At 42.0% G+C, this 23,785-nt stretch overlaps 2 protein-coding genes across 2 annotated transcripts in view; one reads left to right on the top strand and one right to left on the bottom strand.

The window, feature by feature from the left end:
- The window catches only part of NUDCD3 (NudC domain containing 3), a 107,794-nt gene extending 84,103 nt beyond the window's left edge, over positions 1–23,691 (bottom strand). Inside the window, exons 1-2 of the mRNA XM_003930781.4 lie at positions 23,208–23,691; positions 17,942–18,267 (exon numbers count right to left, since the gene is read on the bottom strand). Of these exons, the coding sequence (XP_003930830.3) occupies positions 17,942–18,267; positions 23,208–23,399 (518 nt within the window). The 5' untranslated portion in view covers positions 23,400–23,691. The remainder of the gene's footprint in view (positions 1–17,941; positions 18,268–23,207) is intronic.
- OGDH (oxoglutarate dehydrogenase) overlaps positions 1–23,785 on the top strand; it is a 471,568-nt gene that overhangs the window by 242,362 nt on the left and 205,421 nt on the right. The gene's annotated exons all lie outside the window — the stretch shown is intronic.

The following is a 23,785-nucleotide window of genomic DNA, read 5'->3' as shown; positions in this document are numbered from 1 at the left end:
CCCAGACAGAATCAGGACTGCTCATTTAACATGGGAACAGTGAAGCGCCCACTCCAAAACTTCTGCTAGTGGGTGGCCAGAAAGGAGCCTTCCTGACTCAAATTGTACAACTGCTCAAGGGAGGAAGTTCCTCTGCATCAGTCAGAGGCTGAGCCCCCTGATCAGGGCTGCCAAGTTAGAGCCCAAGCTCCCAGATAAAGAGGCAAGTTAGAGGTGGAGCGCCTTGATCAAGGGGCAGGTCAGAGATCAAAGTCCCCAATCAGGCCCAGCAGGGACAGGGCAGAAGATTGGGGCAGGCTGGCAATCTTAAACCCCATTTTCCCCAAGGCCCTGAAAAAATAAATTATTCCATAAATAACTGCTGAATCCAAGAACCAAACCTAGTACTTAGCTTATACTGAAAGCTTTAATTATACTATCGCATTTAACCCTTACAACAACCCTCTAATTGTTATCACCCTATTGTATATAAGAAAAAAAGGCCTCGAAAAAAAAAGAGAAAAAAATAAAAGAAAACTAAGGCCCAGTGAGATGAAAAAAATTGCTCAATGCCAGATAGCTTATCAGCATCAGAGCTAGCAACTGAATGCACAGTTTCTAGACTCCCAAGATTCACACTCTTATTCCATACCAGAATTTTTTTTTTAAGGGGGGAAAAGACTAGAGTCGGGAAATAAAAAGACAAATGTAATAGTTTCAGAGGTTAAAGAAGCAAACCACTGGGCAAGAGACAGATATCTTCCTTTCATCGCTGGGAGGGTCTTGAAGCCTGACACCACAGTACCAACTAACACAGCAGACCCAGCTCTTGGTTTATAATCCCAATTTCTTATCAAAACCCAAGGTCTCCTTGGAGAGGAGGTTCATTCCACAGCCAGGGCAGGAAAAGAATTTAAACCTGGAACATCCTGTAGTGCCAGAAAGTAAAGAAATGCTCGAAAAATGATGCTAACAGGAAAAGTCAACTGGAAGAAGCCACTTGAGCAATGAAACAATAGCAATGGACCATAACCTATGGAATAACTATCCATGAATACACACTGATATACACCAATAACTAATAAATAAATAAGCAGAGGAGAAAGAAAAGCTCTTCCTTACAGCATGTCAAACTTATAGTCCTTACAGTCCATTTGTTTTGGACTGAGCTCCTGCACAAGGCCCCAGCACGCCAGACCACACCAGAATGGAGATAATCAAAACGATCTTTTTAAAGGGCCAGTTTTCAAACACACAAACGAAAACAGGAGATCTCAGTCAACTTGAGTCAGCAGGTAAGGAAGACCCCTCTGTTTCAATTCTATGAGGAAGTGACTTTGAAACAACCCATCTGCTTTTTGTTCTCTGTGTCTGCTTTTCTTAGCCCTTTTCTGCCTATAAAACCTACCTCCTTTGGTCAGCTCATGGGAATACTCATTATTTTATAGAATGAGATGCTGCCCAATTGTAGAAACACAAAAGCCAACTAGATCTTTAAACTTAGTATGTTATAATTTTGTCTTTTGACAAGTATAATTCTAAATAATAAATGTAGAAAGTGATAAAAATAGAAAATAATTGAGCAAACAGTACAGTAGTAATTGTTTCAGGCAAGAATAATCAGTGGTTGCTAAGATTAGTGGTAAAAGTATGCTGAGAAACAAGACATTTATCTAGTCTCAAAGTATCTCCCCACAAGATACTTATTAATTACAAAAAGGAACACAATAACTCCAGAGTGGAAGAAATGTATAGCAATGATCACAGTTATGATCACAATTAACATCAGAAGGAATGGGACAGATCCTGATAATGACACACCAAGGGCAAACTGTGGTATCCTGTGGTATTCTTGCCAAAAATATGTAACACGAATAAAGTTGTAAGGAATCATCAGACAAAACTATAACAAGGGACATTCCACCAAAAAAAAAAAAAAAGCTGCAATGAAGGAAAAAAGAAAAGGCCAGCTCTCTTTAAAAGTGTCAAGGTCATGAAAACACTAAGAAACTGTCACTGTCCCAGATAAGGGAGACTAAAGAGAGACACAACCACAAATACAATAACAATAACAAATTGAACCCTGAGCCAAGAATAAGGGACATGATTCAACAGGCAGAATCTAAACAAGGTCTAAACAAACTAATGGTAACCCCTCACTATAAAAGACTCTAACATTTGGTGAAGCTGGGTGAAAAGCATACTTGAGAATTCTTTGCATGACTTCTGCAATTTTAATGTGAATTACCTAAAATTCAATAAAAAGACCAAAAAATAAGCAGACATTAACAGTTACATAAGAGAATATGCTAGTCTTTGGTTAGCTAAGAACAGACTTCACACCACAGCAGCCAGCATCCAGGCCACAGACCTGACCCTCACTCTTCAGAATCCCACAGCTGCTATTTTAAAGACCAGATCATGATCCGAATCTGATTTCTGAGCTCACAGAACCCAGAGCCAAGTCATTTGAGATTATTTATTCCAGAAGGTCTCAAAGCAAATTCTGTAGGACAGAGCTGCCCACATGCCCAGGCTCGGCTTGAGGTCCCCCCAGTGTCAGCCTGTCACAAGGATGCTGCTTCCACAGCAAATTCTTTGGCTTAAAGGAGATATCAAACTCAGGTCACTCCAACTCCCTCACAGCATGGCTCAGAGCGCAAGGCCTGTGTGGACCAGGCTCTACATAGTCTTGGGCATCTGTGACTTAGGGGCTGAAAGGGAAGCAGCCCACCAAGGAAGGGAAAGAAGGGCAGAAGCACAAACAACAAACCAGAAGGGGCAGCTGACAGCCTGACAGCTCAGCACAATGGCTAGAAGACAGAGAAGTAGCCTCAGGACTCTACTATCAAGTTTACCCTTTCAACTATTTGTTATTTATACTTACTTTGACCAAACCAAAGCAAGAGTTCAAACTACTAGCAAGTTTAAAGCACAACTCTGAGTTGCCCTAAGAAGAAGACAGGGAACACAGGCAAATGTGAAAATATGAGAAAAACTAAATGCTACTGAACAGTGGCATTCATGAAATATATTAAAATTCAAAGGTTTTATCTTCAATGTGACTTTTAACTTCAATCATTATTTGTTCAGCTATTTACTGAGTGCCAACTATGTGCCAGGCAGTAGAATCCACAATGAACAAAGTTCCTACCTTGCATGGTGATGACAAACAATACCCAGCAAGATGATATGCAGTTGTCCCCTGGCATTCACAGAGCACTGGTTCCAACAGCCCTGAGGATATCAAAATCCAAGGATGCTCAAGTCCCTGATATCCTGATATCGAATAATGTAGTATTTGCATATGCACATCCTCATACATACTTTAAATCATCTTTAGCTTTATAATAGTTAATACACTGTAAATGCTATATAGTTTTTTTATTTGTATTATTTTTATTGTTGTATTGTTATGTTTTTATGGTTTTGAGCTTTTTTAGTATTTTCAATCCAAGGTTGGTTGGATCTGCAGATGTGGAACCCAGGGACACAGAGGGTCGACCGTATATGGTAACAACCAGCTCAGGGTCAGGTGATCTAGGTCAGCCCCACATCCCTCCTCCTGACTTTTCTGCTGACAGAATGAGCAGGGCAAGCATGAGTAGCCAAAGAAAAGACACACAAAGGACAGTTTGCACAGGAAAGGCATAGAGAGGTAGGAGTATTTACAGCCACCACTCACAGGACAGGGAACAGATAACCACCAACCCAGGAATACACTGAGGCCACTGCAGAGTAGAGGTGACAAGCAGATATCAGACATACCTCTTAGAAGCAAGAGGAGACAAAGACTCACAAAAGTGACACAGGACTTTAGGTGCTCATCCAGACTCCATGAACAAATCCGAGAGAGACGGAGTAACAGGTCTGATCAAGGGGGTACTGCACCTGTCACAAGGGCTCCTGGAATGCTCTCAGGTAGGTCTCCTCCATTCACCCTCACTGCCTCAATGATCTTACCCAGTCTATGATTAAATGCATCTAAATGCGAATGCTTTCCAAATGCCCATCCCAGTCCCTACTCTTCCCAGAACTCCAGATCCATATGTTTATTGCCTACTCAGTAATACCACCTTGACCACTGGGCAGCTTCTCAGATTGATGGCAGCCTTGGCCAGCCCAATTACCACTGAGACACTTCCCCTCCAGTGCTTTAGTTACTGCCAGTTCCATCCTTCCAGTTGCTCAGCAACAAATTTTGAGGGGGAGGAAAAAAATAAAATTACATTTAGAATTCTAAATGTGACAAACACATATATGATTTATTACTAAATACAGTTGCTACTAAAATACTACAATAAATAAGAAACAGTCTGCACTCCTAGACAATCCAAGAAAATCAACTGCGAAACTATTGGAAACCAGTAAGAGAATTCAATACTGGTGTTTAGGACTTGCTGAATAAAAAGATCAAAATTCTACAAAGAACACAAAGCAAGACTTGAGTCATAACCTGTTCTTAGAACAGAAGACTCAATTATGTAAATATGTCAATTCTCCCTAATCCAAAACATAAATTAATGTATTTGCAATGAAATTTTCAATAGAATTTTCATATGCAAAATTTAATTTAAGTAAATATTTCAGAAAAGTCTGGGGATAAAAGATTAAATACTAATTCTACCAAGTGCTAAAATGTATTAGAAAGCTATGATAACTAAAGTAGTTTGGTACTAACAAACAAATTGAATAAATGGTTTAGTACTTGTAAATATATAAAATGGAAAAAAACACAAAAGCATATACGAAGTTAAATCAGATTCCAATTTATTTCAAAAGTGAATGACATTTCAAAGAAAACTAAAGAAGAAAAGGTAACAGCAGCCCAGAAAGAAGTTAGGGCCTCTGGCTAGCACCTAGGATGGGGTCAGGTACCCTCAGACAACCTAGCAGTGAGAGAACAAACTGACACAAACTCCCTGAGGCCAATTTAGCAACATCCATCAAAATTACAAAGGCCATACGCTTTGACCCAGTGGAATTCATCTAGCTGATATTCAAAAACATGTTCCAAGAGGCACTTAAAAAGCACATTCACTGCGACATCATTTGTGATGCTGGCAGATCAGAAACTTGGGAACTCATTAAATAATGATGTTAAGATCTACACAGCAGAATACTATATGGCAGTTAATAAACATCTTGACCACATCAGACTCACCTGGAAAGCTTCTGAAAATCCAGACATGACACAGAAGACGCCACACTTAGACCAATTAAATCAGATCTCTAAAGCAAGGGCCCAAGCATTTTATTTTATTTTATGTTTTATGGACTGAATAGAATGAACATAAGGAATCAGCACTTTAAAACAGTGGAGAATCTCAGGGCAAACCACCTGAAAGCAAACCAGGTTCCACAGCTCAACAACATGAGCCTGGGTCAGTTTCCTAAACTACAAAATAGGAAGGCAACAGACCTGCCTCAAAGAGTTGTGAGGACAGTGAAACACCTATGTGTACACTAAGGAGGCAAAAGGAAGTATTCAGTCAGTGCCAGCTGCTTATCTAGTGCAAGGGTTCACAGCACATTCCAGGGATGTGACAAAGTCAACACTCATAAATGTGCTTTTGTGTGTGCATGTGTACTATATATATAATTGGGACTATATATATATAGATACACACACACACACACACACACAAAATATTTAAATTTTGCAAAAGATGCTATTAAAAATAGTCACCTCTAGGAAGAATCTGCTTCCATTATATACTCTCATAACTTAAAAATGTTACCCTAAATCCAACTCCAACTTACAGGAAATAGGACAGAGGACATGCTAAACCACCTTAGGTAACAATCAACAAAATCCATGCAGTGGGAAATAGAAAAATGGAGGGTCGACTATGAGGCACTGGTGTTTGGAGCCGTATTAGTAGCCTGATTCAAACAAAACTTTCTTTTAATTAGGACACTATAAGAAAACTGGAATTTTAAATAGTGACTGAAAATATTTACAGATGAAATGATATGAGGGAGAATTTGTTTCAAAAGGACCCAGGAGGGAGAAGGGTGGGCTGCTGCTGGAACTGGGCAATGAGCACATGAGGAGTCATGTTCTTTTGTCTACTGTCTTTTGTTTTTCAAATTTTACCTAAAAAACATTTTGTGAAGTACATATATTACCTTTCCAATAAAAATTTTAAAAAAGCTAGTGTAAAAAAAGTGATTATAGAAAAATATTCAAATAGGTTATTTTAAAAGAAATTGGCTAGTTTTTAAAAAGTATCTCTCAGATAGACCAATATAGTAATTGGTTGGTTTTTTTATTAACACAGCAAAGCAAATAAATACTCAGTTAGTCCATGAGGTAGTTCTGCTTCAACTCCCAATAACTCTGGCTCTACCTTCTAAACATATGATTTTAAGCAAAGCCCTTGACCATCATACATCTCAATTTCTCCATCTGCAAAAAGGAAGCAGATCACTGGTTCTCAATTTTGGGAAATACAAATTTTTCCAGGGGAAAAACTCCACAGATGATTCCAACACTCTTCTTCCTGACCCACATCCTCCCTGAACCCATCCAACTCTGAAAGGTTAAGATACCAAGTTACTTTCTGATACAACTTCAGTATCCAGCAAATGCAACACTGCTTTCTAAAACTGAAGCATATAACCTTCACTGCAAAATAAAAATGAAATAAATTAAAAAATAAAAATACAATGTTTCTTGTAAGAATTTTTTTAAAGTCCTCCTAACAACTTAAATCAGGTTTTCCTGACTTGTGATTTAAGTCAAATCCCTTGGAGGCTTCTTACACCTGGGCTTTCTTAAAGAAGGAGCAGTTTCAGGGCAAATCACTGGAAAGGTGAAATAGTAGCCATGACACAAGATGAGACCAAGCCAGGCAGCCCAAGTCTCAATCTCCAGCTGGGGTCCACAGATAGCTGAACCTGAGGCGAAACAGACAAGACATGCCTCAACCCCTGGCTTTCTATCATTGTTCTCTCTCAGTACATACCATGCAGCATACGCCCTCATCCAAGGACAAGAGCCACTTCAGGAAGATAACACTCAACAGTGTACATCACGAATTCAAAATCAGCAAAAGGAATGCAGGAAATGCTGAGGATAAACTGTTCAGCAGAAAAGAAGATAAAGTGTAATAAAATTTTATATACATACATGTATTTATGTATATGTTTACATGCATAAGAATAGGCTGGGCACAGACTCTCAAGCTGTAATTCCAGCACTTTGAGAGGTTAAGGCAAGAGGATCACTTGAGCCCAGGAGTTTGAGACCAGCCTGGGCAACACAGGGAGTCTCATCTCTACAAAAAGTTTTTAAAAATTAGACAAGCCTAGTGGTACACGTGTGATCCCAGCTACTCAGAAGGCTGAGGTAGGAAGAAAGCTGGCACCCAGGAAGTGGAGGTTGCAGTAAGCAACAATTGCACTGTGCTCCACTGTATTCCAGCCTGGGCAACAAAGTAAGATTCTGCCTCATAAAAGAGAAGAGGAAAAGAAAGAAAAAGAAAGGAAAGAAAAGCCACAGAAAATATCCCATGAAGTTAACAGGAAGTGAAGGTCTTCTTTATATACTTATCTGTATTTTCCAAAAATTGTACATTGAATATAAGCAGAAAGAAGAATGAAAAGCTGGGGGGTGCAGTGGCTCATGCCTGTGTAATCCGAGCACTTTGGGAGGCTGAGGCAGGCAGATCACGAGGTCAAGAGATTAAGGCCATCCTGCCCAACACGGTGAAACCCTGTCTCTACTAAAAATACAAAAATTAGCTGGGCATGGTGGCGCATGCTGGTAGTCCCAGCTGCTCAGGAGACTGAGGCAGGAGAATTGCTTGAACCCGGGAGATGGAGGTGGCAGCGAGCTGAGATCGCAACACTGCACTCCAACTGGGCGACAGAGCAAGACCCCGTCTCAAAAAAAAAAAAAAGAAGAAGCATTTTCTTTTTTTTTTTTTTAGGCGGAGTTTCACTCTTGTTACCCAGGCTGGAGTGCAATGGCGCGATCTCGGATCGCCACAACCTCCGCCTCCTGGGTTCAAGCAATTCTCCTGCCTCAGCCTCCTGAGTAGCTGGGATTACAGGCATGCGCCACCATGCCCAGCTAATTTTTTGTATTTTTAGTAGAGACGGGGTTTCACCATGTTAACCAGGATGGTCTCGATCTCTTGACCTTGTGATCCACCCGCCTTGGCCTCCCAAAGTGCTGGGATTACAGGCTTGAGCCACCGCGCCCTGCCTAGCATTTTCTTTTTTTAAGAGAAATAATAGTAACAATAATAGCTAGTATCTACTTGAGTGCTCACTCTGTCAGGAATCATGCTAAGCAGGTCTCATTCAATCCTCACCATAGCCTATGGAGTTTATGGAGGGAAGGGGATTCTGATTAAGCCCCTGTGATTCTACAAAGGAGCCTCCTGCAATGGGTACCTGAAAAAGCCTTGACTAGTAAAGGAAGAAGCTGCTTAAAGACAAAACAAGAAACCCAACTTTCTCAGGCAGTGTGAGCCTACAGATGGGGAGTAAGTCCCAGGCCCAGAGTGCAGGCACCTTTCTATTCTCCTGACAGCCCACCCAAGGGACATCAAGAGCCACAGATGTCATGATAGGTGGGTGAATGCTGTAGAATGAATGTTTGTGTCCCTTCAAAATTCATGTTAAAGACCTAACCACCAAAGTAATGTTATTTGGAAGTGGGGCCTTTGGGAGGCAATTAGGTCACAAGGGCAGAGCCCTCCTGAATTTGAGTAGTGGTCTTATAAAAGAGGCCAAAGGGAGCTCATTTGCCCCTTTCACCATGTGACAACTCAATGAACAGACAAAGATCTATGAATCAAGAAGTGGGCCCTCATCATTGAACCTGCTGGCACCTTGATCTTGGACTTCCAGCCTCCTTTAGAGCTGTCAGCAATAAATGTCTGCTGTTTATAAGCCACCCAGGCTACAGTATTTTTGTTATAACAGACTGAGCAAAAACAGTAAGCAAAGCCAAAGAAGAGGTACTAAGAAATGGAACTCAGCATGCACTGGGGTGGTCACCACACACGGGGCCAAGAAGCGAGAAAGACTGAGTAAATCTCTGCCCCAATCACTGAAAATGTGGGCACAGCCAGCCACAAAGAAATAAGGTAAAATGAAGTTCAAACTCCAAGGAGGCAGGGTTACCTGCTGGGGAAAGCGGAGGAATGTACTACTGGGAAGACTTTGCTGATGAGAAGATTGAAGGGCACCCATACCTATGAAGACCAAGTCAGGAGGCAGCAAATCTGCCAAGGACACTATTAGGAAACCTGAAATTTCTCTTCCAAATGTAATGTTATTTCCAAATGATGCCATTCCCAGTAACTGGACACAGCAGCCACACTACCCAATGCAAGAGAAAGTACTGAACAGTTTTCTCAGGTATTATGTTCTAATGGGTTTGTCCTAGAAGTGGTTAATATGTCAAATTGTTCCATGATACCCTCTTTACACACTGCCACTACTCTGCTTCCCTGTCCAGGGCAGGGGGAATGGCCTGGTTGGACCCAGGGTCCTGTCACTGCCCAATCCACACCAACAGTGTTGGAGCACTCTGTTCCTCATCCAAAGGCCAAAAAGACACCCAATCCAAGCGCGCAAGACAAAGACAACAGTTTCTAAGCAGTAACTGAAATTCTTAGTGCTACCATATTTTCCTTTTTCTTTTTTTAAAGAATTCTGGTAGTGATTTTCAAAGGGAAAAGCCCAGAACTGACACAGCCTTTCAGAGATTTTTGTCAGCATCCCAGCACCAGCAAAGTCAAAGTTACCATCCCACTGCCTACAGCAACACCTGCAGGTCAAGAGCCTGAACTGCAGATGCTATGAAAGTTCACACCTGACAGCCCATGCCCAGGAAACCCACACCGGACTCTAATGTGATGTCATCCAAGAGGCAAACCCTAACAGGCAGCTCTTGAGAAGTGCCTGATTAGTTACTTATGTCATAAGATGCTGCAGACTTTGCACCCTTCACTTCCACAGTCCTAATCACGTCTACAGGCACTGGTCACCCAGTCTAATATTACATAAACACTGAGACTCAAATGGCACTTTTCACTTTTTATAAAGTCTTTACTATAAATTTTTTTTTTTTAAGATGGAGTCTCGCTCTGCTCCGTTGCCCAGGCTGGAGTGCAGTGGCACGATTTTGACTCACTGCAACCTCCACCTCCCGGTTTCAAGCAATTCTGCTGCCTCAGCCTCCTATGTAGCTGGGATTACAGGCACACACCACCACATTTGACTAATTTTTTTGTATTTTTCGTAGAAACAGTTTTACCATGTTGGTGAGGCTAGTCTCAAACTCCTGACTTCTAATGATCAGTCCACCTCAGCTTCTCACAGTGCTGTGACGGCAGGCATGAGCCACCACACCCAGCCTGAACAACTCCTAAAACTGTAAAGTATCCTTACAGGATTAAAGCACATTCTCTGATGCTATCTTGGGCAAATAGGGAAATACTTGTGTGCTCAAATTCTCTCTCTTCTCTGAGGAATAAGATAGGTTACTTTGGGCCAGGCGCAGTGGCTCATACCTGTAATCTCAGCACTTTGGGAGGCCAAGGTGGGTGGATTACCCAAGGTCAGGAATTCGAGACCAGCCTGGCCAACATGGTGAAACCCTGCCTCTACTAAAAAATTACAAAAATTAGCCGGGTGTGGTGGCGGACACTAAACTCCCAGCTACTTGGGAGGTTGGGACAGGACAGGAGAATCACTTGAACCCAGGAGGTGGAGGTTGCAGTGAGCTGAGATCACGCCACTGCACTCCAGCCTGAGCGACAAGAGCAAAACTCCATCTCAAAAAAAGAAAAAAAGCTTACTTTAAGCACTGGGATGGGAGCACTTCTGATCTTCACTTGGCGCATCCTGGCAGCAACAGGAGGGCAGGAACAAAAATGAAATTCAGAGCAGTTGTAGGTTATTAAGCAGGGAGATGCTAAAATCAGAGTGATGGTAAAATCAGGTCAAAATAAAAGTTCCCTCAAATGTTCCCCAAATCACCCCAAAAACACTATCAATGAAACCTGTACATTATTATGTATAAATAACAATGTATGCTGCAACAGCTTTAGGGCAGAACACAGGCCCAGGGTTGCCAGGACCTGGGAGTCTGGAACCAATGGAAATGTCATTGTATTAGTCTTGTCTCACATTGCTTTAAGGACATAACCTAAGACTGGGTAATTTATAAAGTAAAGAGGTTTAATTGACTCACAGTTCAGCATGGCTGTGGAAGCCTCAGGAAACTTAAAATCATGGCAGAAGGGAAAGTAAACATATCTTTCTTCACATGACAGCAGGAAGAAGTGCCAAGCAAAGGGGGAAAAGCCCCTTACAAAACCATCTCATGAGAACTCACTCAAATATCACAAGAACTGCATGGGTGTAACTGCCCCCATGATTCACTGCCTTCCACCGAGTCCCTCCCATGACATGTGAGGATTATGGGAACTGCAATTCAAGATGAGATTTGGGTAAGGACATAGTCAAACCATATTGGTCATTTATCTTGACTGTGGTCGTTACAAGACTATATTTGTCCAAAGTCATAAACTGTATTCTAAAAGGAATGAATTGTATTTTATATAAATTATACTTTACTAAACTACAAAACAATTATCTGTATACAGTAATGAACGTCTTGTAATAAAAATGTATATACAGAGGCAGAAAGATTACTTGAGCACAGAAGTTTGAGTTCAGCCTGGACAACACAGCAAGATCCTGTCTCTAAAAAAATAAAAACTTTAAAACATATATATAAAATATAAATACATTATTTTTAATCTTGTACCATTTTTTCCCCAGCACATATATTGAATTTATTTAAGTTAAATAAGCATGTGATGTGACTTTACTGTAGCATGTGAAAAAAGAGTTTTTGCCTAATACTGGCTAGAACCAACAAACGTGTCAAGCAGGAGTCATCAGAAATCAGCAATCTAAGACTTAGATTCCAGGTAACTGATTTTAGACAGAGTTCCCACAACAGACGGTGCTTCTATGTGGTCTTCTAAAGAATAACTACTTTAAATTACTCAATTAAAAGAACTGCAAATTTACAGTTATAGGATAAACCATCCTGAACACTGATGGGAGGTCTTGGGGTACCACAAAGATAAAACAAGGAAAAGGATGGTCTTTCACATTCTATTTTCAGAACTGCTAAAATACTAAATTTCATGTATAACTAGAGATCGGTGCCACAACTTCCTGTTTTGTTCAAGGAAAACAAGTAACTGAAGGCTGAGAATGTTCCAGTCCTTGGAAACGTTTGATTAGGATTCTTGCAGTATTAGTATATTCTGAACAAAGAGCGAAGGCTACCAAATAGAAAGGTTAGCTTTCCCGAAACATATCCAAGTCTTCACTCTATACTTATTTTTAAGGTAGAACTCACGAAACTAGCTCTAGTTCTAACCCAGAACATAATTTATTGGTTCAAGAATTTTAAAACAGGATTTCTACAAAACAAAGTAGCTATTCTAGTCTATTACTCAGAAATCAAAACCAAATCCCCTTTTTTCATTTTTTAGATTATAAAAGGAATACAAAAAATTAATACAACAAAATAAATGGTCATTACAGAAAAATTAGAAAATATGAGACAAAGATAAAATGAAGAACACTCATAATTCCACCGCTCTGTGATTACTACTATTATTTTCTTCCAGTCTTTTTTGTACATACATGTAATTTTTTAAGTTTTCAAATGTGATACTAGACTATATACTTTGAATTCTCCCGTTCTCACTTAACATTTTATCATGAATATACCAGTACAACTCAAGGTTCCACCAAAGCAGCAGCAGCAGATAGAGTCAGCCCTCACTATCCATGGGTTCCATAACCCAAATCAAAATATTCCCAAAAAAACAACAATCAAGCTGGGCACGATGGCTTACGCCTGTAATCCCAGTACTTTGGGAGGCCAAAGCAGGTTGATCACAAGGTCAAGAGATCGAGACCATCCTTGCCAACATGGTGAAGCCCCGTCTCTATTAAAAAATACAAAAATTAGCTGGGCATGGTGGCGCAAGCCTGTAGTCCCAGCTACTCGGAAGGCTGAGGCAGGAGAACTGCCTGAACCCAGGAGGCAGAGGTTGCAGTGTGCCGAGATCATGCCACTGCACTCCAGCCTGGCACCTGGTGACAGAGCAAGACTCCGTCTCAACAAAAAAAAAAATACTGATCAAAATATTTGATGCAGATCAAAAATATTCCCCAAAAAAAGGCTGGGCATGGTGGCTCACACCTGTAATTCCAGCACTTTAGGAGGCTGAGGCAAGTGGATCACTTGAGCTTAGGAGTTCAACACTAGCCTGGGCAACATGGCAAGACCTTATCTCTACAAAAATACAAAAATCAGCTGGGCAAGGTGGCGCACACCTGTATCTCAGCTACTTGGGAGGCTGGGGTGGGAGGACTGCTTGAGCTCAGGAGATAGAGGCTGCAGTGAGCCAAGATCATGCCACTGCACTCCAGTCTGGGCAACAGAGCAAGACCCTGTACCAAAAAATATATATATCCAAAAATTTTTTTTAAAAATGGTTTGTCTGTACTGAACATATACAAACATCTTGTTATTATTCCCTAAATAATACAATGTAACAACTATTTACATAGCATTTACATTGTATTAGGGATTATAAGCAATCTAGAGATTATTTAAAGCATATGGGAGGGCCGGGTGCAGTGGCTCACACCTGTAATCCCAGCACTCTGGGAGGCCAAAGTGGGTGGATCACAATGTCAGGTGATCAAGACCATCTTGGCCAACATAGTGAAACCCCATCCTTCTAAAAAAAAAAAGTAATAATAATAAAATAAAAAATAAAGTATATGGAAGAATGTGCATAGGTTATACACAAATATTATACTGTTTTATATAAGAGACCTAAGCATCCATGAATTTTGGTATCCACAAGGGTCCTGGAACGAATCCCCTGCAGATACCAAGGGAAAAGACTTATTAAGAGAGTTACTACAAGAAATTGGCTTACATGATTGTGGGGGCTGGCTAGGCCAATCTGAAATCCACATGGCAGGCCAATGTGGAACTCTCCAGAAATTGAGTGCAGCTGCTGTCCATCGGAGAAATTTCTTCTACTTCAGGGGAGCTCTGCTGTGCTCTTCAGGCTTTCAGCTGATAGATCAGGCCCACTCAGATCACCTAGGACAATCACCCTTACTTAAAGTCAACCAATTATTAATTTTTATCACATCCACAAAATACCTTGACAGCAATGCCAAGGTGAGTGTTTGACTGAATAACCAGGACTGTAGCTTAGCCAAACTGACAAACAAAACTGACCAACACAATATCCACGTCAGTAATCTTTAAAAGCATTTTATAAATTTACTTATCAACTCTCTTACTACAGAAATTTAGCATTCTTCCAAAATTTTGCTAATATAAGTAATGTTGGAATAAATAAAACTGAAGTGAACAATGCTATAAACTGAATGTTTGTGTCCCAAAATTCCTATGCTAAATCTTAATCCCAAGATAATGGTGATTACGGCTCTGCCTTCATGACTGCAATTAGTGCCCTTACAAAAGAGATTTCAGAGAGTTCTCTCACCTCTTCCACCATTTGAGGACACAGCAAGGCAACAGAGGTTATGAATCAGAAAGTGGGCCCTCACCAGACATTGAATCTGCCAGTACCTTGATCTTAGACTTCCAGTCTCCAGAACCGTGAGCAATAAAAATTTCTGTTGTCGATAAACCATCCAGGCTATATTATTTTGTTATAGCAGCCTGAGTAGACTATGACAACCAACTTTGTACAGTCAATCTTCATTCTCACATCTGATTATTTTATTGAAAGACTACTGGGTGGCTGGGCGCGGTGGCTCAAGCCTGTAATCCCAGCACTTTGGGAGGCCAAGGCGGGTGGATCACGAGGTCAAGAGATCGAGACCATCCTGGTCAACATGGTGAAACCCCGTCTCTACTAAAAATACAAAAATTAGCTGGGCATGGTGGCGCGTGCCTGTAATCCCAGCTACTCAGGAGGCTGAGGCAGGAGAATTGCCTGAACCCAGGAGGCGGAGGTTGTGGTGAGCCGAGATCGCGCCATTGCACTCCAGCCTGGGTAACAAGAGCGAAACTCTGTCTCAAAAAAAAAAAAAAGAAGAAGAAAAAAAAGAAGAAAAAAAAAAAGACTACTGGTAAGGAGAAGCTACACATAGAAAGAACTCCAGAAAACCTCATAGGATTCCCTGAGTCTTTGGTCAAACACAAAACTGCACATGTGTGAGGTGCAACTCCATGAGACAAGCAGGAAACTAACTGACATGGACAATCCCAAGAGCTGGGAGATGTTCAAGCCTCAACCAGCCTGAATGGAAAGTGCTCACTAAAGAGCTGGAGCACTCAGAAGACCAACAAAGGCCATGTCTTAGAAGACTAAGCTAGTTCTAAAACAAAAGTACCCTAGACACATCTTAACAAAGCAGAAAAACAAGGCCAGGCACAGTGGTGCACACCTATCATCCCAGCACTTTGAGAAGCCAAGGTGGGAAGATCATTTGGGACCAGGAATTTGAGACCAGCCTGGGCAACATATTAAGACACCATCTCTACAATTAATTGATCAACCAATAAAAATAAAAAACAGACCAGCCTGATGACTATAGTGAAACCCTGTCTTAAAAAAATAAATAAATAAAAATAAAAAACAAGCTTCAAAAAGATCATTCTGATCAGCAAATAAATTAATTGCCTACAAGATCAAAACTCAACACTCAACAGAAGAAACCAAAACCCAGAGACTTGACAATATAACATTCATTAATGTCTAGCATCCAATCAAAAATTATCAGACATTTGAAGGAAAAAGAAAATGTGACCCAAAATCAAAAGAAAACTCAATCCATAGAAATAAACCAAGAAATGACAGAGACAACGGAATTGGCAGAAAAAGACTTTAAACTATTATAAGTATATTAGAGGATTTAAAGAAAAACCAAGGCAGGAATCAAAGCCATAAAAAACAATCAAAAGGAACCTGCAGGGCTGAAAAATAAACTACCTGAAATTAAAAAGTTACTAGATGAGTTTAACTAAATATTAAACACTAAAGGAGAAAAGCCAGTAAAGTTGAAGATAGGTCAACAGAAACTATTCCAGAAGAATGGCAAAGAGAAAACAGATCTAAGTGTGTGTTTCTGATGGGGGTTAGGGGTGGGCTCAAAAGTCCCCAAATACTATAAACACAGGAAAATCACACCACAGTAAATCTTAATCAAATTGCTCAAACTAATGATAGTAACTTAAAAGCAGCTCATATATAGCAAGAGAATGGGAATATCTCGCATGCAGGAATGTCTACTCACTTCTCATCAGAAACAATGCAAGCCAGAAGACAATGGAATGATAACTGTGTAAAGATTACAACGTGTCTTTAAAATGTCTAAAGAAAAACAAAAACAAAAAAGGCATCAACCTGCAATTCTACATCCAGCAAAAATATCCTCAGAAATGGAAGATGAAATAAAGGCATTTTCAGCCCAAAAAATCTGAAAGAATTCACTACCAGCAGATCTGCATGACAAGAAATATTAAAGAAAATCTTCAAGGAAATATCAGATCTCTGCCTTCCACCCTACACTCCCCACTTCCAATCTCTAAATCCTTATTTCACCCCTTCTCATCTAGAGCTTTGTATTCAAGAGCTGCTCCCCTTCACAAAACTTATTTTCTCTTATTCCATATTTTATAAGCCATTCCAAGTTGTTCACTTTGCTTCATTAACCAAAAACAAAATTCAAAAACTCCCCCACAGCCCAGGAAATAAAGTGAAAAAAATCTTTTTAAAATTTAGCCAGGTATAGTGGCACACATCTCTACAAAAAATTACAAAATTAACTAGATATGGTAGTGCATGCCTGTGGTCCCAGCTACTGAGGAGGCTGAGGCTGGATGATTGCTGGAGCCCAGGAGTTCAATATCATATTGAGCTATGATCGTGCTACTGCACTCCAGCCTGGGAAACAGAGTTAAGACCTTGTCTCTGTTAAAAAGTGTGCACACACACACACACCAATCTCCCCCAAAACAGGTCAGAAAGAGAGCACAGGAGTGAGAAAAACAGAACTCGAGGTGGTGGGGATTCTAGGGGACACAGATGACCCATCCTATCAAGGAGGGGAGAGTGAATTTTCCAAAAGACAAAGCAGGCCAGGAGGATCGTGGCTGTCTTGCAGACACTGCTACAACTCCCACACAAGAAGGGATCAGCTCATCTCACTTAGACTGCAAGGAAGGACTGTATAACTAAGTTTAGAGCACCCACGAAACATAACTCCTAAAAAGTGAGTACAAGTACAGCATGAGGTTTGATTCAGGGGAACCTTATGTCATATTCAAGCTCTACTGCTCATTAGCTGCTTGTCTATCGGCTCATTTAAAATTCACAACAGCTCTATGAGACAAGTACTATTATTATCACCTACATTTTACAGAGGAGAAAACCAATTCACAGAAAGGTTATACTGCTTGCTCAAGGTAATACATTCAGGAAGCGGCATAGCCAGGATGTGAATGCAGTCACCTAAAACAGACTGTCATTTCAGGTGTCCATTACACTATGAGCACATCCTAGCAGTGCTCCTGCAGAGAAACACACAATTGAGACGCTGAGGCTAAGCCTCTAAACACAGATAAAGTTAGGTCTTTGTGAGAGGAGTCAAGTGCTCTAATTTTGGCTCTGAATTTCAAATGGTTGTATGACTATCCACCTTACCTAATAAGGAGGAAATTGATCTTAAGCCAACTGACCTCCCATCCTATGTAACTGAAAGACTGTAATGCGCAGTTTGCAAATATGAAGAGCTAAATAAATACTGAGATCAAGAATTGGTGTGTTACAAAGTAAGAATGAATTATGGACAAACCTAAACACCAGATGTTAAGCGAGAAAGAAGGAAGCTGCAAAGTAGAAATTCCTACCTGGGAAGAGCTGGTGGTTCCCTAGGGATTTCAGCAGCACCAGCAACTGCTCCTGGAGCTTCTGCCTCCTCTGAGCCATGAGCCATTTCCTTCACAGGGGCCTGTGGGCCTGGAGGCTGCACTTTCTCTTCTTCCTGAGGCCCACCCAATTCTGTGGTGGAGTCAATCTCTATTTCCTGGACTGGTACCGGGACTGGTTCTTTCTCAGCTGTAGCAGCTGACACAATCTTGGCCTTTTCTTCTTCCTTTCTTCTGATTTTCTCTTCAAGTTCCTGCCTTCTCTTCTCATCATCCTGACGGGCCATGTGGTCAAAGGTTTTGAATACCTAAAATCAAACAGCAAGCCAGCAATCAGTTCATCTGCCCAGTAATGCACCATATATCTTGTAGAAATGTGGTAAAATCTGGTAAGGAGAGAACTAAAAGCCATAAACTGACAAGTTTTACCATTGGCAAAATGGAAATGCCCTGCCACTTCACCAAAAGCTGACAGCTAAACAGTATTTAACAGGAGGGTTCCAAAATCAACAAAATCAAAAACTTACAAGCCAAGCTAACAATATTTACATACCTAAAAGATGCACAGTTAGATGGTCTTTGCTGTCATTATTTTTATAGACCTCAGTCTTGTTCACAATGCAAAGAATACCGGTCATGATACAATTGTGGGTTATAAAGGCACCAAAATTCAGACTCACAAATGAAGCATGAAAACATGGCCGAACTTCAATTCCCAAAATGCAACCAATTTTACTCGACTGCTCCTATTTTTCACCACACTGCATGGACATTTAATTCAACAAACATTCACTACGTGCCTACAGGGTGCAAGAAACACACACAAAAAAACCATCAAAATGATTTCTGCTGCCTTCTAAGAACTCAAAATTCTGGTGTGTAAACAAGTTCTTAACCTTCTCTGGGACACAGTCACATCCATGAAGGTGCTGGGATCTCTTTACCAAAAAAGTACAGCCAAGACATATCCACACATGAAAACTCTGATACAAGAGGTGGTATTACAGAGCCCTTGATTCCCTGTCAGAATGGGTGGAAATGAGCATGTCTGGCAAAAGAAATCTAGGGAGACTTCCTGGAACAAAGAGGATCCCAGTTAGACCTTGAATGAGAGGCACGTTTTCCATAGGAATTGGAGGAAATGCCATAGCTCCAAGAACAGGCTTGTCAAGGAATGGCAAAAGCTCTTACAATAACTGAAGGGTGGAAAGGCTGAGAGAGCAACCTAGGAAATGGGTCGGAGTCAGATTCCAAAGGGCTAGAATGCAGACAGGTTTTAAACAACAATGATCTGTGCACTGCACAGGCAGTCCAAAGGATACTAACAGACTAACTGGGTCAAAGGATTCTATAAATATTTCTCAAAACCCTCACAAAAATCCTATGAAGACGACAGCATAACATTTCAAAAATGAGAAAATATAAGGCTCGGAGAGCTTAAGTAACTTGCCCCAGCTCCTGCTGGCAAAAGAAGTAAAAAATTACACAGCACACACCAAACAGTGTAGGGAGATGATGCTGTAGACAAAGGAGAAAAAAATTAATAAAATCCTAAAAGGTTAAAAACTGGAAACGACACCAGAACCATTTTTACTTCTGCAGATAACCTGAAGCCCTGACTTGATTCTAACATTCATGTTTCCACCCCTTTGAGTCCTTTGCTCTCAAAGCTTCTCATCCTCCTAATATTCCAGATCTTCATCTTAACTCCACAAAAGCAAAGCAACAAGAATCCTCTCTGCTAACACCTGAGACTTCTAACACAGAACCCCCAGACTTGATAGTCCACACCACGCCACTGCCCCTGCTCACTCAGTACATTCAGTCTTCTCTGACCTGTCCATTCACACCACCAGGAAGTGCTATCACTACCAACCTCCCAACCATCACATGTTCTCAGTACTCATTCAAGAGTCACAGAACATGGAGCTGAAAGAAAACTCCAATCTGTGACCTCCAACCAATCTTCTCAGCTGACAAGAGGTGACTCTTCCAAGATCTCCCAACAAGTTACATGAAGAACAGGATGCAACTGGCTTTCCTAATTCTAGTTTCAAGGACTCTACTAAGGAGCACTTTTTAAAGTGGACTCCAAAAAAACCCCATCACAATCAATTATAATGAATGGCTTGTCAGTCTAAACTATTTTTACCTTAAAACATACTATTAGAAAGTGGAATGCAATTTTCACATACATCATTCCTGCTGAGGTTCTTCAAGCTGTGTATCCACGCTGTGCAAACTCTTAGGAGGAAACGTATGAGTAGCCTCACTCTACTCCAACAGTCTACTTCCCAAAATATTAAGGAAACACTTTGAAGTTCCACAGTCGTGCAGTCCAGCACTCCCATCCAAATTCTTCTCTGCCTATGTTCAGCAGAGACACCAAGCATCCCACTTCTCATGGGGGTGGAAGGGCAGACTACAGGAAGGAGTCTTATGCCATCAAGTTAGGAACAGAAAAAGAAAATCCCTAAGGGGCAGATGAGTACGAGTGGGGAGGTCAGGAGATCACCTACTACCGTGGAGAAACGTTATGCTGGTACCAAGTCACTCAATCTCATTCAGTGTTGTCCTACCCCACAACAAAACCCTTGTTAATACTGAAATCTACCTTTACAAGCCTCCTGCCAAATGAATTTTTGTGGATAAAAGAACAGGTTCTGGTCGGGCACAGTGGCTCACGCCTGTAATCCCAGCACTTTGGGAGGCCAAAGTGGGTAGATCACCAGAGGTTAGGAGTTCAAGACCAGCATGGCCCACATGGTGAAACCCCATCCCTACAACTAAAAATATAAACATCTGCCAGGCATGGTGGCACATGCCTGTAATCCCAGCTACTCGGGAGACTGAGGCAGAATAGCTTGACCCTGGGAGATGAAGGTTGCAGTAAGCCAAGGTTGTGCCACTGCACTCCCAGCCTGGGCAACAGAGCAAGACTCCATCTCAAAAAAAAAAAAAAAAAACCAGTTCCCAGGATTCACCCTAATCTACCCAAACAAAATATCCAGGATATATGTGTTAAAAGTTCCTTGGCCAGGCACAGTGACTCACATCTGTAATCCTAGGACTTTGGGAGGCCAAGGTGGGCAGATCATGAGGTCAGGAGTTGGAGACCAGCTTGGCCAACATGATGAAACCCCATCTCTTCTAAAAATATAAAAATTAGCTGGGTGTGGTGGCACATGCCTGTAATCCCAGCTACTCGAGAAGCTGAAGCAGGAGAACTGCTTGAACCTGACAGGCGGAGGTTACAGTAAGCTGAGATCGTGCCACTGCACTCCAGCCAGGGAGACAGAGTGAGACACTGTCTTGAGAAAAAAAAAAGTTTCTTAAGCAATGCTGATGGTTGAGAACCACTTCCAGAAAACATGACACCTCTCTTAGCCATCTGCTGATGACTGCCCCCTTGGCTTCTGTGAAACTTGCTGCTCTCCACCAGGATTTTCCCCAAGGTCTGTTCTTCACCTTTGGCTTTTCTCTCTCTCTCAGGTGTCCCCAAAACCCAGGTGACAGTTCAGTTAATACATTATCACTATTCCGGTCACCCAAGTTGAAACCTTGGATCATCTTTAACCCATCCCTCCCCTTTCTCCATCCCTGCTCCCCATCTCCACTACTTCATTAGACTGGTCACCAAACCTTAATCCATAGAAGTGTCTTATAAGAGGTGGTATCAGGTAAATGAGTTGCCAGGCAAAATGAGTGCACTATCTCTGTCAGTTCATCTGTGAAACAAAGACCAACGTCTCTGGTTATGTTAAGGGTTAAATAAGATGATAACAAACCCAGAATATAAAACACCTGGTATTAGTACATATTAGGTGCTCAGTATATACTTCTCCCGCATACGTTCCTGAAAGCTACAATCATCCTAGACAAGTGTCTTCATCCTACTACGGAATGGTTAAATAATAGAACACAAAGATACGGAATCCACAAAATGAAATTTTTAGTTCCAGCTCTACGGTAAACTGGCTGTATGTTCTTGGTCAAATAACCTTGCTGAACTGGTACGTAAACTTGAAACTTACCTATTTCACAGAGACACTGAAGATCAAATGGCAAGACTTCATTAAACTGCCATAATGTCCTGCTGAAGGCCACCTCCAACAGCTCTCTGATCACTAAGATGGCACTTATGCCAACTGATAAGGATGAGAAACAGCCTTACGTTTTGAAATTGAATCCTAGTGCAAGCCCATCCCTCATTTGGCCCTACTACCCTGGGAGTTACCAAGACATTCAAAGCTTTGGCTTCTACTGAGGAAAGTAACATCTGATCAACGTGCAGCATGCATTAAGACTTGAGGAGGAAACATCTGAAGCACTTTATAAACTGTAACATGCTAGAGAACCGGGGGAGGAATCATCAGCATTTCTATCTTCTTGGGTTTCTACAAACAGGCTTAATGCTTGGCTGAATAGTTTCTTTCAATCTCATCAGAGGTCCCACCTCTCTTATAAAACCTTCTTCACTTCCCAACTATCATTTCTATTTCTTTTCTTTACAATGGGCTCTGTCAAATAATTGCCTTTACAGAGTTTTCTGTTACTTTCTGGGTTTTCTCTCTTTAACTACAAGTGTCACAAGGAGAGAGAAACCATTACTTAAACACCCGTATCACCCATACCTGTGGAAACGAAAACTACTTTCAGCCAACAGCTGCTTACTGTAACAGTCAAAAGTGCCCAGTCAACTTCACTGAATGCGTACTGACAGCGCTTCCAACACACAATAAACTTAACCTGGATGGTACGGAATTAAATTCAAATGAAATTTTAATAATCACTACAGTGACCGTCTTTGACCACAGCCACACCCACTGATCAACACAATGCCTCCGTCATCCCCGCCAACTCAAGTGCTTTCGTAGTCCTGGGGCGTGCACGTTTCTGCGGCTGTAAATGTCCTTCCTTCTGTCTGGCCTGCATGGATTTCACTTCCTGACTAGCAGCCCCCAGCACCCTGAGGGGTACGCGCTGCCGGGTGCTGAGCAGGGCTCTTAACAACCGGCTTACTACTTCCGAAACCTCAGGACGTCCCGAGCGAAGCCCGGCTGCTCCCTCAACCGAATAAGCTGACATCCAATCCGAGCTTCAAATTACTCAAACCATTCTCGCAAGCTCAACCCCAGGACACCAAGAAAAGGAGGAAACAGACTGAGAGAGCTTGGAGGAGCGGTGGCCAGGAGTCAGGGCAGGTCAGGGGCGGCGGTTCCCCAGACCGCAGGCCCGCCCTCCTCACCTGCAGCACCAGGGCCTGCGCGGCCCCGGGCGGGAAGCCCATGCGATCCGACGGGTGGCGCAGCAAGCGATAGAAGTCTGTCTTGCGGTAGAGGAAGCCAAAGAGAACGCGCAGGAAGTCCTGGACGTTGCCCACGTGCTGCAGGATGCCCAGAAGGGCCTGGTCATACAGCTCGGCCGCCCCGGGATCCATGTCGCCTCCCGCTCTAGGGACGGACAACACTCACGGCGCCGCCTCAGACCTGCCGACTGGCCACTTCCGGCGTCCGCGGCCAACAGCTCCGCCGGACAGCGCGGCTGCGGAACTTCCGGTCCGTGCTCGTTCGGCCCCCGCGGCCCCGGGCTGTTTTCCCCGGACCCGGCTGCCCCACGGGCTTTGCCCTGAGGTGCCCTTCCACAAAAGAGCCCAGCAAGGGCAGCAATTAAGGTGCTACGCGCAAAGAGGCCCGCGGCTGCTGCGCTGCGGAGACTTGGCCGCCATATTTGAATCGGGCGGAAAAAAATTATGGTGCGTGCAGTGTCACGTGATTGCTCGGATTTTTGTCACGTTGTCTGTGGAGCCTTTCTCATTCCTGGGTT

The sequence above is a fragment of the Saimiri boliviensis genome, chromosome 10, assembly GCF_048565385.1.
Source record: "Saimiri boliviensis isolate mSaiBol1 chromosome 10, mSaiBol1.pri, whole genome shotgun sequence".
NCBI classification, from domain to species: domain Eukaryota; kingdom Metazoa; phylum Chordata; class Mammalia; order Primates; family Cebidae; genus Saimiri; species Saimiri boliviensis.
This window is presented reverse-complemented; position numbering and strand designations above follow the sequence as displayed.